This window comes from Nasonia vitripennis, chromosome 5 (assembly GCF_009193385.2).
Source record: "Nasonia vitripennis strain AsymCx chromosome 5, Nvit_psr_1.1, whole genome shotgun sequence".
Classification (NCBI taxonomy): Eukaryota; Metazoa; Arthropoda; class Insecta; order Hymenoptera; family Pteromalidae; genus Nasonia; species Nasonia vitripennis.
The window spans coordinates 17,702,377-17,720,351 of NC_045761.1; the positions used below are offsets into that span (position 1 = coordinate 17,702,377).

At 40.6% G+C, this 17,975-nt stretch overlaps 2 protein-coding genes across 22 annotated transcripts in view; one reads left to right on the forward strand and one right to left on the reverse strand.

The window, feature by feature from the left end:
• LOC100119742 (schwannomin-interacting protein 1 homolog) lies at nucleotides 1-15,373 on the forward strand. 8 transcript variants are annotated; one of them, XM_016986258.2, is made up of 11 exons: nucleotides 1-142; nucleotides 2,628-2,702; nucleotides 3,759-3,976; nucleotides 4,174-4,511; nucleotides 5,012-5,209; nucleotides 5,304-5,901; nucleotides 5,994-6,091; nucleotides 7,189-7,300; nucleotides 7,389-7,816; nucleotides 7,936-8,147; nucleotides 9,119-11,495. In XM_016986258.2, exons 2-11 carry the CDS (start codon nucleotides 2,638-2,640, stop codon nucleotides 9,369-9,371), a joined length of 2,520 nt encoding a protein of 839 aa, XP_016841747.1. In that variant the 5' UTR covers nucleotides 1-142; nucleotides 2,628-2,637; the 3' UTR covers nucleotides 9,372-11,495. The 8 variants fall into 8 exon arrangements, with proteins under 8 accessions (XP_016841747.1, XP_008202583.1, XP_032456818.1 ...); XM_008204361.3 differs by lacking the exon at nucleotides 9,119-11,495 and adding an exon at nucleotides 13,139-15,373 and having other exon boundaries at nucleotides 2-142; nucleotides 5,289-5,901; XM_032600927.1 differs by lacking the exon at nucleotides 9,119-11,495 and adding an exon at nucleotides 13,139-15,373 and having other exon boundaries at nucleotides 2-138; nucleotides 5,289-5,901.
• LOC100119770 (rho-associated protein kinase 2) overlaps nucleotides 11,669-17,975 on the reverse strand; it is a 13,288-nt gene continuing 6,981 nt past the window's right edge. For 12 of the 14 annotated variants that reach the window (XM_032600925.1, XM_032600924.1, XM_032600919.1 and 9 more), the window contains 4 exons: nucleotides 17,437-17,847; nucleotides 17,147-17,363; nucleotides 16,362-16,584; nucleotides 14,928-15,616 (listed from right to left, as the gene is read on the reverse strand). In XM_032600925.1, the coding sequence (XP_032456816.1) occupies nucleotides 15,529-15,616; nucleotides 16,362-16,584; nucleotides 17,147-17,363; nucleotides 17,437-17,847 (939 nt within the window). In that variant the 3' untranslated portion in view covers nucleotides 14,928-15,528. Of the gene's footprint in view, nucleotides 15,617-16,246; nucleotides 16,585-17,146; nucleotides 17,364-17,436; nucleotides 17,848-17,975 lie in introns of all 14 variants that reach the window. The other 2 variants (XR_004228029.2, XM_031932760.2) reach the window with 2 other exon arrangements.

Here is a 17,975-nt window from a genome sequence, read left to right on the forward strand (position 1 = left end):
CAGCCGAGTCAGTAGTCCTCCACGTCGTTCTCTCACGTAGTCGCGTTAGTCGCCGCGAGAATATTATTTATATTCACGGGCTATTCCCCAGGAGGCGGCCCAGCCCCGAGTCTCCGTCGGCCCCCGCACTCGTCCACCGTGAGTATGTAAAATAATAAAGTATTAGCCATAGTGCGAGAACGATGTCGTTGTAATATCGTAGAAGGTGAAACTTTGTGTGCAACGACCGGACACGAAAGTGTTGAAAATTCTCTTGAGGCCGCGGATTCTGCGTGGAAAATTAACATGTCCGCTCGCGAAGATTCGTCACGTCCGATTCACGTCATTTCGAGGATAGAATCGATACGAGTGTTGTATGGACGAAATAAGAACGATACTGCGTGAAAGGTGTACAGTAGGTCGGGCTAGCTTACGAAAGTATATACTAGAGTCAGTGTGGGAATTTCGGCATCATAGTGTGCGAGATCGAGTGTGCGCAGGTGTGTGCGTGGGGGGTAGTAGATATATACTTACACTTTGTGTACAATGTCTACGTGCGACGTTCGAGCCGAGATTGATTAATTGAGTCAGCCTTCCACGTTATTCGGAATATCGAAAAACGTCTCGCGATGTTATGCACTCGACTCTCCCAGCGAGTAATTATCATCGATACTATAAGTATCCGCACAATATAGCGACGCGTATTATTCAGCTATAGAAATACCGAGTCTACGGCTAATTCGATCGGGTTCGCGACACGCGGCCTTTTCCTTTTTTTTCGAGTATCGACCCGTGCTTTAAAAAATTCACAACTCTCGGCGGAATCGCGGTTGCCAACGAGAATTTTCTCTCTTTCTCTCGCTCTTCGTCTCTGTTGATTCTCGCTAAAGCGAAAAAACAATCAAAGCTCTCCGCGCCTAAAATTAAATCCTTTCGTCAGACCGCAACCTCATGATCGCGTCATTGCTCCACATCTCGACCCGCAAGCACGTTTAGAGAAGCTTCGGAAAAGTCTTGCAAGGGCGAGAGGCTGCATAACTCAAATATAGAGAGAAAGAGAGGAAGAAGGCCGCAAGGGGGTGGCGTAGAGAAAAATTCAGCCGGCGGAGAGCCGGGCATCGCATCCCCTATAGTCTCTCGCTCTTTCTCTCTGGCTCGCGGCGCCGATCGATATGAGCCGGTGATGTAAGCTGATGCTACTGCGCGCGCCTCGTCAAGAAACCGTTGAATGACCGTACTTACTGCTCTCGGGGATTTCTTAAAATTTCTTAATTAATTCGCGCATAACCGCCGATTATTCCACTTATGAACGCTCGATCCACTTTTAGACTTCTCTTTCGTATCTGCGTGTACATACTCGTGTGTAAATTAGCGGGGGTGACCGGTTGATTGTTTCGCCGACAGAAACGAGCCTGTTTTGTTCGCAGTAGTGTTCGGGGGATGTTTATTGACGCGAGCTTTTCGTAACGGGCTTTAATGGATTGGAGCTTTTGTTTTTCGCCCTGTCGGAGAGGATACAGAGCTTTATGCGGGTTATTCGAATTACACCCTTGAAATGAAAGCTCCTGCTTTTTCGTCGAAATTATACTCGCTTTCAGTGATAACAGACGGTTCGGTCAGAGCGAGTGTGGCGGATTCTATATAAAACAATCGCGAGAGAGTTAACGAGCCACGGAGTGTGTCTCATTTGAAATTTAGATGACTAATTAAAAATGAATTTCAACTCGGCGCCGCTGCCGCGCGCAGGACGTTAACCCGTTAAATCCTAGCGGTACAGCTTTTTCCTCCTTCGCCTATACAGTGTCTATGTATAACTCTCGAACGCGTATTAATAGATCGAAATTGCAATCGATAAATCTTAATCGTAAAAAAATAAGCGAAAAAATCTGCATAGGGCGCGCCTCGAGAGCTGACTGTCAACTCACACCCGCATACGGTTCCGAGCAAACTCCAGGGTTGATCGTCGCGAATATCCTCGCATTCTAGCGCCTCCACGGCCGATAATAATAATCCCCTCAACGTCGCGCTTCAACGCCGCCGGCTAGTCTCTCATTAATAAAAAGCCCTCGTGCAGCGCGCACACAAGCACGTATATATAGCCTCTCTTCGCTCTTCCTCGTTCTCTCGTCCGGCTAACGCGGTTAAGAGTGCAGTAGCCTACACCTACGTACGTACACGTGTATATATTTATATATATATATATATATATATGTGTGTGTGTGTGTGCGTGTACACATGGTACACACCTCAGCATACGTACACGTATAGGTACGTGTGTACGTGTACATGTCGCGCAGTGGCACTAGTAGTCTCTCGGCACTGCTTATCGATTCGTCGGCGCGGGGCAGCTTTCTCTCTTGCGGCGCAGTCGGCGACGGCGGGTCAAAAGCTCCACGCGCGCGGCTCGAGAGCGTTGCAAAAAATCGCCTAGACAAGCGAATCTTCTTTTCTTTCTTCCTTCGCCTCTTTCGCCCTCTTCTCGCACTGGAGGAGTAGAGGCAAGATAATGAACGAGGGCCGTGGTGATACGCGCGAGCGAGTGAGAGAGTGAGAAAAAAGAATAAGAGACGATGCCGCCGGTATACGGTGTGGCGGTGAGGATGCTGGTGGTACGTGTGAATAGAGCCGCTGTAACTCGTGCTTTTCAGGAGCCCAACTATGCGGTTCAACGAGACCGTCTGCAACTCCATGCCGCCGATGCATATTGGACTGCAGAACAATAAGTAAGTCGAGCGTTCACTGACTTCTATATACACGTTAAGTACTCTGCGTTTACAGTTTATTGGGTGTGTTCGGCGAAGCGGATGCCCCGAGCTTTTCGAGATTCTCCGGGATTCGTAGGACGTGAGTCATGTCGTCTGCGGTCTGCTCTCGAGTCATATGTGCATAGCTATAATTGTCCGGAATTGACGTTAATTCGATGTGCTCACCGGGAAACCATTCGACCGGTCAAATACTTTATTTACACATTTGCTTATATTTTTATTTTGTAGGGAATATTAGTAAGCAAAAAGGGAGCAATAAACCCAGAAAGTTAAGCCGTCGTGTGTCCCGATTTTGAGATCCGATCGATGCGAGAGAGATTCTTTCCTGTTCCTTATATCGTTACAAAAGGAGAAGAGGCGCACTGAAATAGGACAATGGCCGGCCAAATGAATGCAAACAGCCGTCGTGCGGCCTCGAATGCACACGCGCGCGCGTTGAAAGGATGATATATGAAACAGCGTCGACGCGAGAGCTTCGATTCCAATACACATCAGCTATTGCGCTGCAGGTGCCATTTATCAGCGCTCGTTTAATTCAATGGACAGTCGTGAAAATCAATTCCTCTGACGTGCTCGAAGCGCAGCGAAACTGATTTTTTCGGTAATTTATGCAGTATAGACGCGGTAATATGATGTAAATGAATTTATAATACGAGTAGAGTAGGTTTTGTATAACCGTCGACGATTTGATTCATTACTCCGGAGAAGCAGAGATAGCCTATCAGGTTTCGTGAATATATAGAGCACTTTTATTTTCTCCGAGAACAAACAATCAATACGAGCCTTGTGAAAGTAGCTCACGCGGGAACGTTTGAGCTCTCTATGATGAACTTATCTGTATACACGGATCCTATTACATGCATAAAAGATCGCGTAAATGATTAACGAGGATGTGACTTATTGCCCTGTCGAGTAAAAATATACAAACCGCATCAGTACTGCGGAACACACCAATAAACGACCGTAAAAAAACGTCTGTATACATGACTAAACTATGTGATACGCGCACAACAGTCTACAAAGAAGCTCGTCCGAGTTGATAATCAATGAAAAACTGGACTCCCTGACGTTGGATCAGGAGAACCAAGAGTTTCGCATCGGACAGGACACGAGCACCTACTCGTCCTTCGCAATCACACGCAACAACAAAATCATCGAGCACAACATCAACAACAATCTCGACAATACCATTTATCAGAGCAGCTCCACCGAGAGCTTGGCTGATTTCGAAGGTGAGATATACGTCCGACGTAATCAGCGTTTACTACTTGTGCCTCCTCACCTGGAGCTTTATTCGTATAGTAACTGCAGTCTGTTAAGTTATTTCTTTTTATGAGAAACCTTTTTAAAATTTTTAATGACACTAATAACGCGCCATAAACAGTTCCTGACACTTGAACACAATCTTTTTTTAATGCACCAATCGCAGGTTACTACGAAGACCCGTCGCAGGAGTTAACAGGCTCCGACTGGTCGGAGTACTCGGAGGACGGCAACCTGCCCCAAGGCTGCCGTGGCATCGTCAATCCGAACTACCCGGGCTTCCAGCATCTCGGACCGTCGCTGTTGTCCGACACCGACGACACCGAGGACGAGCACGAATTAGAGGACGAGGAGGTCCTCGAAGTCACTCCAACCGTCCCTCACGAGGACGTCTACAACAACAATAACAACAACAACAACATCGTCGACGACACCGTCAACCGATTCGACGCTCAGCGCGACGAGCAGAAGCTCTTCTACGAGAAACCTAAATTCAACATACAGGTGTGTATACGTCGATCGATCTTGTTTAAAAATATCTAGTCTCTTTCTTTTAGCTCTCTCGCGATGTATTAACATATAGGTAGTGAAATTATCATTCTATAGAAGCAGCGAACAATTTTTCTCCATCGCGGCCGAGCATATTCAGAGCGAAAATAGAGCTTGCCGGGGATAAAGTTTCATTAAGCGTCTCACTGCACCCCGGGGAGCCACGCACGCGAGAGCGTTAGACGCGGCTCTCATGGAGCTCGACCCCTGTATACGTTCCATATAAATGTACGATAAACTCTCGTCTCGATTTTTTCCTTCTTCGTCGATTAGCGATTGAAAATTCGTCGTAATCCCTTCGTTTCCACGCTGAAATCTTTCGCTAGCTGTATTTTCAAGTGCAGCGCAAGTCTCGAGATGCATAAATAGGCTCGTGTATACAATAGCGATGAGTAATTTATGGAGAAAGCGAAGCACGCAAAGTTCAAGCTCGGCGTTGTTTGGATATCTTGCAGACCGTGAGCTCGCTCATCGAGTGCATGAATTACGTAAAGAGCCTGCACGAGTCTGGCATGGCAACGACGACGTCCGACGACATATTCGGCAACGACGAGGTCGAGATCGTGCAGCTGACGACGAGCGTCAAGGAGAGCCTCCAGTTTCCCGAAATCGAGCAGATCCCCGACTCCTCCAAGAACAGCGAGGCAGAGGAGGTGAGCTTGAGTTAATCCTCCTTTGAATTTATAAAGAAACGATCATTGCAGAGAATAAAATCGAAAATCAAATTTTCAGATCGAAGAGACGCAGATCGACGAGCCGGTGGACCTGATCCGCGAAGCTCGAGCCAAGTCGCTGAACCCCTTCCTGGTGCACAGCACCAACCCCTTCCTCAACAACAACATCTTCGACACAGAGCTAAACGACGAGATCATCGACAACAACAACGTCAAGCTCATCTCCCCGTTGACGTCGCCGATCGCTCCCTCACCGGTGAAGCAGCCCTCGAAGGGTAAACTCGAGGAGATCGACCTGTTAGCGAGTATCAATCATCACAATCTGATCCACATAGACGGCGAAGATCAAGTATGTCTGGACCACCAGCAGAAGCTTCTCCAACAGCAGCAGTCCTCGGTACCGGACGTCGTCGCTATGGAGCTCGACGTTCTCCATACCGCCGATCGCAACAAGATGAACATCAACTGCGAACCGATCATCGTTGAGAAGCCGCCGAGCAATGTTGTCAGCAGTACTGGCGCTGCTAATAACGCCGTTGTCGGAGGCTTCGGAGATACCAAGAAGAAGGAGAAGATGATAAGGAACCAGGCGAGACGCAGACAGCAGCAGAACTGCAATGTTACGCAGAGAAGCAGACAGGAGAGCAAACGCCGAACTGAACTGGAGAGCGGTTAGTTGATGTTTTTTAATCACAACCAATATCGTAATTAGTTACATAAATGATATACTACTAGAAACATAAACGTTGCCGTTCTCACTTAGGAGGCTTCGACGTTTACAACATCGAAACAGCAATGCCAAAGATCGACATGGACGCCATTGAGACACACTTGAAAGCCGCGCGCGAAGAAGAGCGTCGGGTAAGATCCATCAACTGATAAACTTATGTACACCCAATTCAATAACATTACACACTCAGAGAAATTGATACTACACAACAAAACCAGTCACCAAACAGGCAAACACACAGCAGCAGTAAGCCAATTAAAACAATTACGCAAAGTCACAGTTCCATTGCATTACCAAACTTCACAATGGAAACTAAAAGTGGCCCAAAACTCAATTAAATTACGACCGCGCGCAGTTTACGCGCAAACGAAAGTATCTCGCTCGGGTTACTCAACCGTCGCTCGCCAAACACCTTCTATTATCAATAATCAGTCGGCTCGATTGCTCTCCGGCACAATCCGGTGTTGGAAATAACACAAGTCGACCGTTATTATTACGCGTTACGCGCCGAAAGTGAGTATATACAATACACAGCACACGCGCGCGCGATTCGCTTGATCAGCCAAGCAGCTCCGACACTGGTTGCAACACACTCCTCTATACACGCACACATCCAAGATGACTCCGTAGAGCCGCAGAGAGTTTAATCAGCGCCGCGACGCTTTATCGAGAGAGAGAGAGAGAGAGAGAGAGAGACGACCGGCTTTTTTTCTCTCGAGATCAGAGACAACGTTGTTGTTTATTCGTGTCACGGCAGATGTGTACCGCGCACACAGCAGCTGGTGCAGAGAGTTGCAGCCGAGTAATAGGTGTCCGCGCGCGTGTTCGCTTTTACGAGCGCGTACTTTCACTCTCGCGCGTTTCGCTGTTGTCTAACGTTGTGTTCAGCGGCGGGTTAACGAAGCGCGGTCAGTCTCTGTTCTGACAGTGGTTAGCTCGAATCTATGTGTAGTGGGCGATTTTCGTGTTAAACGGAAAAATCGAGTCGTCGCTCGGGTACGATATGACAAATGAGTAGCATAACTTCGGACAAGCGAAGGCACTACAAGGTAGATTCGCGCTTCGTCGGGGACTTGTACACTCTGACCTACGATGAGGATGACGAGGCCGCCGGCGATGAGTCTGTGAGTGGGGCTGCGCATGATTCGCGCGTTATGTGTAGCAATGTGTTGTTCGAGACGACAGATGCTCTCATCATGTGCCTTGTGTGCTTTTTTCTGATCCGCAGCGACGCAATGACAGAGAGGAAATCCGCAGACGACTGGCGATGGGCCCGGACGCGGATGACATGCGCGCTGAGCGCGGCAGGAAGCCTAGTCTTCAGTCTCGTCTTCAGAGTGGTTAGTGTATTGTTTATCATTATATTTTTAAATTTTACTCGTCGCACTCGTTGTTCTGGAAATTAATTGAATCGATAATAAACTGCAGGTATGAACCTCCAAATATGCTTCATGAACGAGACATCGTCGGACTCGGAGTCAGCTCCAGGTCCGGACGGCAACGACTACGTGCTGAGCTCTCCGACATCTCCAATGTCCCCGAGCTCTCAATCCTCGTCTTCGTCATCGGCTTCCTCGATAGCCGCCAGCCCGTCGAAGCACCAGCAGCTTCTGATGCAGAACGCCAGACCACATGTGCTGAGTCTTCCACCTTTGAGGCTCACCGACGCGGCGACCTACGCGAACGAGGCACCTCTCGACGAAGCTGACTTTTTCGCGCGACAAGCTCGACTCCAAACCGAGGCCAGACTCGCTCTTGCACAAGCCAAGGAGATGGCGCACATGCAGATGGAGGTCGAGAGACAGAAGCTCAAGGCGAACCCCATCACTGAAATGGTTCGCGCCAGCCTTCAAAAGGTATGCAGCATTTTTTCTTATCTGCACTGGGACACGTTACCCTATTCGCTAAATATCTGATTCATCGTATGCGGTCTGCATTACTCACACGACGTAAAATTGATAAATTCAACTTGCAGATCGGCGTGACACTCGGAGAGGACAGGCGCAGACTGACGCGCGCCCTCCTGACCGAGCTTAACATCGCTCAGCTGCAAGTTCTCGCGAACGACTTGCACGCAAGGATAGCCACGTTGAACGAGGCCCTGGTCGAGGGTCTCTTGCGCCGTGACGATCTCCACATGGAGCAGGACTCGATGCTCGTCGACGTCGAGGATCTGACGCGATACCTGTAAGTCTCTCTTTCTTCACCCATCCGCCTACACCTGCTCCCCGCTATGTTACGTTTACGACACACTTGTTGCCCTTTTTTCTTCTACTCTCTTTCTGTCTCCCATCTCTATGACTATCACCGCCGCAATTGTACGCAAAAGAGAATGAGATTGAAATTGACACGAAAGCCAAAAAAAAAATCATGAGTTATGACGAATAAATTACAAAAACCGCAGCTTCATCGCACAGGCTGAATTATTACATACGCTGCAGCTATTCTGAGTGAACTTACGCTATTATACCTATACTATACTATTCATATTGTTTACATTTACTTATTTATACTTATGTGTATACGTTCTATATGTGTTTGTGATATTATATACTTGATACTTATATTATTATTATTATTATTATTATATAGAAACACGAAGTGAACGAAAACAAAAAATAACGCTTATTATGTCTCTTATGCTCCTTTGGTTTCCACTGTTTGTGTTCTTCTTTTTGTTACATACTCTGACTCTTATTATTATCTTCTCCATAAGTTTTTATATATATTATACATATCACTGTGTGCAGCGTGCATTTTGTCAATACCGCATCCGCAGCATAATTAAAGCTTTATGTGGCCGGGTGAACCTCGCGCGCGTCTGCTGCCGGCTCACTACGATTCATTCATTAATACCTAATAATAAAGTTTTTTTATCAGTTTTAATGGCCGTAGCGACATATTTGTATAGGACTAGTGATATCGCATTGAAATTGATAAAAAAAGCAACCAGCAATAAGTAGTGCGCTAAACAAAATACGAGCTAAACGTCATCCCTCATCGTTTTTATATTATAAAAAAAAACTCATCCACAAAAGCACTTCCGGCAGCAGACGCGCGCCGCTAAAAGCAGCAAAAAACCTACATCTATGGATGTATAAAAACCGTAAAAATTCGTGCAAAAACCGCCACCACCATCACCACCACCAAACCAAAAGGCGCGAGCAAAGCTACGGCTGTCTCTCTGTCTGCCGCAGAGGCGCCAAGCAGGAGTCCTTCAAGAAGCGCCAGCAGAGCTCCCAGTCCTCCCGTCCAATCCAGTCGTCATCCAGGACTCGCCAGCAGCAGAAACAGCAACAACCTCAGCAGCAACAGCAGCAGATGTCGAGGGCGAGGACACTGGCACTGCAGTTGGGAAGGGCGAGACTCGCCGCCGGACGGCAGCTCGTGGTCAACCTCGTGAGGAAATAGTACGCGGCCGCGGCGGCCCTCGGCCTCTTCTGGCGATCAGCCGCAGCCTCCGTCGAGATCTGAGCCGCGAGATATACGACGTCTGTCTCTTATCTCTATTCTACTCTGTCCTACACTGATGGACATTTATACGTCTTTACGTATTGTATCTCGTAGAATAACCGGTGCGCGAGAGGATGTGGTCGTTGATTCGTTAAGGGGAGTAGGCCATTGATATTCTTCTGTCTTGGATGTCGTTTGTGTGTGTGCAGACTCTATACCGATGAGTGCGCTTTCAACTAATTCGTTTGTTACAGTTTTTTTTTTTTTTTTTTTTTGTAATGAATACATGCCTCATTTTTATTGCTATGTTAACCGAGCATAGGTGCAATATCATTTAATTTATTTATTATATATATGAGTATATTATAAAGTTTGGAGATTTTGTAAATGTATATATATCGACGAGGTGTTATGGAACGTTATACGTGACAATTATAGTGTATATAAACGTTAATTTTGCCTTATATTATACTCATGATATTCATTTCGCGTATAAATTAAGTTTTCTTTATTCTTAGTTTCTTTTTATTTATATGATCGTTATGTACGACATTGACAGCCGAATTCGTGATTTCTCTTGTGCGTGTTTCAAAACTCTTTATCTTACATTCTTTCTGATCGATTTTATTCTATAGTAGAATTTAAAAAAACTTCAATCGACTTTCACATCCTCTCAAGTACAAAAGCAATCTCAATCCAATGTGTGAGTTACCAAATGTCCAATGCGTCGCGACACACGAAGAAAAAAATGTTTGCCGTGTAATCGTATCGCGCAAAAAAAAAGAAACAAAAAAGCAAACTGTTGTTGCTTGCGTATGTTGAAACAAAACAAAATATATTAATTGTGAAACTCCATCATTAAGCTCACGCTATCGTGGAGATTATTGAATCCTTCGTTTTTAAATATACAACAAAAAAAAAACAAAGCTCAAGCTAAAAGCTGCTGTTCGACGACAAATGTGTATCCGACAATTGTATCAAGTATTAATAGCCCAAAAGAGGAAGAGGTATAGAATATACAAGATCGATACTTCTCAGTTTTTGAGAAGCAAATAATTTATACTACATGGCCCTCAGTATATACGCGAAAACTGAAAAATTATCATGGTAAATATACAAAAAATATACCTATATAAACCGAGAGATTGATTGTAGTGTCATATGTATTCGTACAAGTCTCAACGTTTAAGCAAGGTTTGACTTATTATACCGATTCTTCTCTCGCGTGCGAGCTTGCATGTTTTTCTATTTAATAATTAAAAAAGAAAATATGACGTAAAGGCGAATCTCAATTATTATATCACACGTACGTAAATATGCGCATTAGATTGTTTACGAAAGCTGAGCGCCTATTTATAACGCGAAGACCACATCAGGAGGCTTAAAATCGAAGCTTCGCCAATATACTTATAACGAGTACTTAATTATACTAAACTGGCTGCTACTTGGTTTTGCCGTACTTGAATCTGCAGTAAACAATCAATATACAAGTAGTAATAATCGCGAATCCAAATCGGCTCTCAGCTTTGATCATTCGACAAAACGGGTTTACACTGTTTTTCCTCAATTTTGCTCACAAGTGCGCTTACACCATGCCCACGCAATATATATCCGACAAAGGAAACGCAGTATTCCAATGGAATTTCGAGTAGTGTGGAAAGTTAATCATTGTTATTTATTTTTTATTAATTGTAACTTTATCGAAGCTCGCAGCTATGTCTCTAGAAACGTCACTCTATCCAAGCTATCACTCAAGCTTTTTACATTTACTTCGATAAAACTACAAATAAGTAAAAAGATGATGATTAAATTCCGGCAGTTTTGTTACTCCGTAGAAACGACGATATAAGAGCAGACACTACCGCTTCGAGATCGAAATAAAATATACCGTGTAGTAGAGAAAATTGCGAGACTCCGGTCCCCACTTAATCCCGTCCTTTTTTAATTCTTTCGCAGCAAGACAGACGGTCGCCATCGATCGTCGGTTGATAATGAGAAAAACCAGACAAACCAATAATTATATTAACGATGACATAATAATAATAATACTACTAATAATTATTATAATAACGAGGTTTAAAATAAAAAAAAAACGATTGAACTCTTGTCTTCGCTATTACAACGTGTGGTGTGCAAAAAAAATTGTAGGGTGCACAGAGTTGTGTACCAAGTAGGAACATTTTAGACTAAGTCATAGACCAAAAAAAAACTATAAGAAAAAAACTGAAGCAGATTGAAGAAGAAACACTAGCGCATTATCTACAAAATAGTTTAATCGTAATAATAATAATTATCAATATACAGGCTGTAAATAACTAAACAATAATAAAATACGCTGTAACAAATTCTTCATACTTATTAATCCTTTCTCTCACTCTCTTTCTCTCCTTCGATTCCTGCGTACGCAAAGAATCTTTGCTCTCGCTCCGGTATTAATTAATATACTTTTCGATGCATTTTTTCTCTTCTTGTATTTCACTCACACATGCATACGTTAACGCATATACACTTGAACACGCAGAAACTTACAAAAAACGAACGTACACAAAAAAAAACTGTTTCTCATTCTCTAATCGGTTAACTCTTACATAATGTGTACATACGCGAGAGATCAAAAAGGGAGAAGGCACGGGGCAGTAAGTTTCCTTTTTTTCTCGTAAGGGCTATTATAATTTAATCAGTATAAGGTTCCCTTTTATTCTCTATGTTATACGCTCGTACAATGTTTCCGTTTTAAAATTTTTGATAATCCTTATCTCATTGAGATAAAAGATAGCCAAGCACCATCCTTTGGATGTGCATCTATCGAACAATATACTAACATTGCGATACAGCAATTATGAAAAATTACAGCACGAATCGCGTTTTCGTTGGTTTGCACGAATACAGAATACTCGAAAAGCTTTCGAGGATTGCTATTTGCGCTGAGAAAAAAAGCAGTTTAAATGACAATTGTGTAACGTTGACAGAAATTATGTCGTACAAAAGTTTTATTAATGTTCAATATTACTTGTGTAGTATTAGTGTCAAATAACTACAACTACATCTATTCAGTAAAAATTCAATGATGATTTGTTTAAAGTGCCAAATGTACATTCTATCTTTTTACTTCTGGCAATATGTTGAAAACAATTTCTCGAATCTTGTTAATCTTTTAAATAAAAAAATCTTATAAACTTTAAATAATTTTGCTTTTTGTTTAAATCACTTCGGCGCTTTTAACAAATTACTATTCAATTTTTGTCCTAGAAACAAGCATTTTACTTAACGAATTAATTTTTCTTAACAATAACGCTGAAAAAATAAATTAAAAAACTAATTTATACAATTTTTTACTCAGGATTCATAATAATCTTTTGCGAACATTTTAAAAAACCTTTCAAAATAAGCATCATTGTCTCCTTGTATACATTCTGTGGCAAAACAAAAAATGTGAATTTTTCCCAGCACGCACATTAGTTATTCAGCATAAATATACGATTAGTCATATAGACACAAAATAACATAAGATATGTCCTGCATTTTGATATTCTCGTTCCTTTTTCGAAAATACACTGTACAACGATCGAAACTTAAGTTCACGATTTTAAAAAACTCATTAAATATGGATGTTCAGCAATGAATTAATTTATGAATGCAAAAAGCATGCCCACGACACTCGCACTATTTCCTTTTTAAACATTTCGATTATTTGCATTTTTTTGATATTCATATCCTTTTTACAGGGGATTAAACCGTAGCATTTGAAAAACAAGACTCATCACGATAAAGAGAACTTTGACAGCCAAGATTATAACATAAATCACTTAACTGAACGAAAAAATATTCATTTCTAATTTTGAACGATTACAGTTTATTGTACTTGTATTTAATTTCTAAAACACTGATGGTTGGCATTTTCTGAAACTTAAAATAATCGTATAATTCATTTCTACAATGAGTCAAACTTACAAATGACATACATATTATTGTAAATGTAATAATTTTGTATTCTTTTCATTTTAAAACCCTTTTTCGTTCAGTCATTATACCTTTAGCGGGGAACAACGTGACAGCTAATTCTCTTAAGCTACTCCTTATAAAAGCAGCGCAACAATAAGTTTTCTATAACGCTAGCATTGATTAATTCTCAAAAAAAATTATAAAAAGTAATAATACTATAAATTCGCCAGGTTTCTATCCTAATATTATATAATATATTGTATATCGTATAACATGATTCTTGCAAAAATTATTTGCATTTTTATGTAAATCGTGGTTAGTCTTAATGAATATTATCCTTCTTCGTTTTTATTTTCGATATACGTTGAATTTCATATTAGCGACTCGAGAATAACTCTCAAAATAAGGGTGTAAAAATTCTTCGAAAAAATACAAAAATTACAAAACGACACGCGGGCGCTCACATGATGTGCCACACACGAGGCTTTCATTTGGTTTTCTCTTAATTTTTGTTCTTTAAGGCGAGTGTGTAGGAAGACGCTTGAGAATCATTAATAGTGCATTTTTTACGTAAAATGTTTTTTATCTAGTTTAGTGAAAATTACTTTTTGTAATGAAATTTTAAATCGATATGAAGATTTGTGTTAGAGTGCGAGACGAGTATCAATAAATATTTTGTTAATATAATTATCAATAATAACATTAACAAAAGTTCACAATAAAAATGTTTAATTTTTTAAAATACTTTTAATTGTTAAAACTTTTTAAGTCGCACTTATAAAAAATACCTTTACACAATTACAACCAGGAATAGTCTAACATTTGTAAGTGTATCAATCTGTCAAAAAACATTGTAAAATTTGAAATTCTTAATGAATATTTATACCTATTATCATTGTTATTATTATTATTGTTATAGCTAATCGATACTACCCTGTCGCAAGGATTTGAACGCAAAGTAAAGTATTGAGAAACTCCTTACGAGAACAAGGTTCTTTAAATTTAGCTGCAAAAGTTTTGTATACAACAGTTGATTTTCCAAGCGCATTCGAGTCTTTCGCACTGCGTTGAATATTGAAAATCAACGCATGTTTATCTACGCAGTGTTTTTCATTCTTCTTATTTTACTTTTTTCTCCCGCGTACCTATACACATATACACGCACGCACACATATTCCACTTCTCAATTTTAGTAAATTCATTTGATAATATATAATTATTATTTGTTTTTTTCTTAAATGAACGACATGTCACATAAATGTTTATATTTTAAAGTCAAGATAAATTTATTTCTGAAAATAAATCTTACGAAACTTTAAAATAATTAAAAACGTTTCGTAAATCACAGGATGGACAATAGTCGTTGTTTTAAACGTTCCTTACTTCTCACATGATAAAAGTTATTATATAAACGAGTCATCAAGTACAAGAACTTTTTGAAATAAATGAAACATAAGCATACTAGTTATTGTACTATATATTTGTGGAAGAAAGAACGTTTATTTAGAATTGTTTTCTATTCTTTCCCTCTCAGTTCATTTTTATACTTAAATAACGATTACGAAATCACTGTTTTATTGTTATATCAAAATTTTTAATATCAAAATTTAAACAAGTTTCCAGCGATTTATCGAGATTACTTTCAATTGATCTACAATTCAGTATTTTAATTTTTTTTCTTAATCCATTTTTTTTGTTTTAAAAAATTTATCAAATTTTCCTATTTTATAGGACATGCATCAAATATTCCTTATATGACAAAAATGCAAAATACAATGGTTCGGCAGAAAAGGCAACTTTTTCACTATAAAAAATATAGAATAAAAGTGATCTTTTTTTCATTTGTACGTTTCTGCCTAGTTTAAAGACTTATCATTATTTAAGGGTAGAGAAAGAATCGATTGTTCGACGCACGTTAAATTACAAATGTGGCACATCATATATAAAGCATGTATTAATAAGGCTGTAAGAACCAGGAAATCTGCAATAATGATTCATCATACTTAAAAAAAAAAAAAGAACAGTAGGTAAGAAGGAGAAGAAAAGATCGGCAACAGCGTGTGGCATCGGATTTTCTTTGCTGATCGAGCGCTTGACCAATCCCCGACCAGTGGCAAAGATCATTCTTTCTTGCAATTATACAGGTTAAGAAAAGCTCGCCTTTTTATTATAGTCACTTGCCCATGCTTGCGTTCGCGGGTAAAGTTGCTGATCTTTGCTGGGCTGTCAAATACGGTTTAAGCGTTGACCTCGTGGATTCTCTGAAAAAGGCAAGATAAATCGTGCTCTGGTTAGAATTCACTGATTGAAAACGACCATGTCTTGTATTTCAAAGAAAGCAGATAAGAAATGGCAATAGCAAGCTATATATTTTGTAATATGATCAAAGCATAACCATTTATATTTATTTCTTAACAATGACCATGTTTAAAATAAGGTTTGTTTCTTTACTATTTATTTTTGCGTGCAGTACCATGCATTTTATATTTTCTAAAATAACGTTTAAAGAGTTCCATGTAATCATAAACGATAAATACTGGGTAAATTGATCATATGTGTAACAAGAAAAACTATAAAAATAATCTCAGGAAGACAATAGCAAGCAGCTGCAGTCGAGACTGTAATATTCTAGTAAAATATGCTATATCTATGTACAAAACTTCAATTTTTGGTATTAAAGAAAACGTACAGATTTGTATAGCACAATTAATAACAAATTTAAACTCATGCATAATAATCACCAATTATTTATAAAGCGACGAGCAATTTTTGACACAACAAGCAAAAAAGTTTAGAGACAGGATAAAAGAAAGAGTGTGTCCGTTCCGTTAAATGTCGTAACGTTCACAGCAGAGAGCAATAAACAGCTATTTTTGTATAGAGTGTCTAACCTCTCTACACCAAACCATGCGATGTCGCGTAAAATGACGACGACAACAACAACACAACACAGAGAAACAAAACTATTCCCGCTGAACGTGCTGCTGGAGTCGGCTTCTACGCTACCTTGGCGAGACGCGCTGGCCCGTGCCGTCGATGTGCGAATTGGCCTTGTAACCGCACTTCTGAATCCTGCGTGACAGTCGGGTGACCCAGTACTTCTGATCGTCAGGACTCCCTGCAAGTACAAGCAGTTCGCGCGCGCTGTTAGGGTCGTAATGAAGTTTACACGGGGCTATGGCATCCTCTTTCTTGTCTAAATGTTCCTTATGCACCTTGATATGACAGCCTATAGATTGAAAAATATGTTAGTTGTATATTAATTTTTTGCTTGTATAATATAATATTTAACAATGATAAAAATAAAAAATAAAAATATGAGTGTATCATCACGGATTGAGGTACAACATGATTAGCACATTGTCCACACCTAGTGAAGAAATTAATCTACTTCCATAGACGACCTTCGTTATAAACTTTATTGCATAACGCAGGTGCTTTAGAGGAAGAGCGAGAAAAATAAACTAGAAATTTTTTCATCTCAACTACGATTTGAACCCGGAACCTTCTTCGTAAGAGGCAAGCGCGCTCTTCACAGAGCCACACTCGCGGTAGATGGCTCTCACTATTTTAAAGAAGCTAATGACGTCAATCCCCTAACCGTTATACCTTATGACATCAACTATACAAAGAAAAGAAATTTAAGAATTCGTGTTAAGAATTTTTTTGGTCCTTTTTTCACTGGCGCTCACATAAGGACTACTATTTTTTAATATATCGTTGGTAAATTAACAATAATTATATTCGAATTTTAAAATAAATAAATTGCTGTAAAAAATATTGCAACTTACGTCGACATTCGAGAGCCGGTGGAGGCCTGAACATATGCCACAACTGCTTTGAACAAATTTCACACGTCGTTGGCATATGATAAGAAATGGAAATGAATTCATGGCCCTTTACTGGTTGAGTGCCAGGCTTGTCACTCAATTGTGACAGCTCAGCTCCAGGTAAAGCATTTCCTTCGTCACCTGGCCGTCTTGCTTCGCCTTCTCCAGCGTAAAGTAACTGTACAGAAGAATAAGTACATCTAGATATTGATAAACATATTTTCTAGAAGACAAAAAATTGATCTTAGTACCTGAAATATCCTAGGAATATCTTTGGCATCGGCTCGAATCACGTCCCCTTGTGTCACAGATCTAACGTGAAAGACTTTGCTCAAATCTAATATCAAGACCGGATCTGCGTTCAACTTGTCATTTTCACTATTGTAAAAAATTATCTTTTTAGATGAAACGACCACGTATTGTTTTTTCCAACCGTGTCTTTTAATGTTTTGCTTGTTAGGTACACTCAACCATCCTTCTAGCCTCATGGCACCGTGCTCCGACAATACAGAATCCTCCCCATCGTTTTCAATTGACGATACACTGGCCGTTTCAGAGTTCATCGACGTGATCTTCATCTGTAGTGTTTCTATTTCTGAATCTTTTGAATCAAGTTCCATTTGCAACCTCAATTTGGCCTGATTTTCTTCTACAAGTTGCGCCTGAAATTCATAACTGTTATTTAGAAACCAGATTTTTTGGTGTAATAAAATAGTTTAACAAATTTATTTATAGCAGAGTGTGGCTAAAATCCGCTGTTAAGCCACACCTATCTGTGACTAAAGTAGTC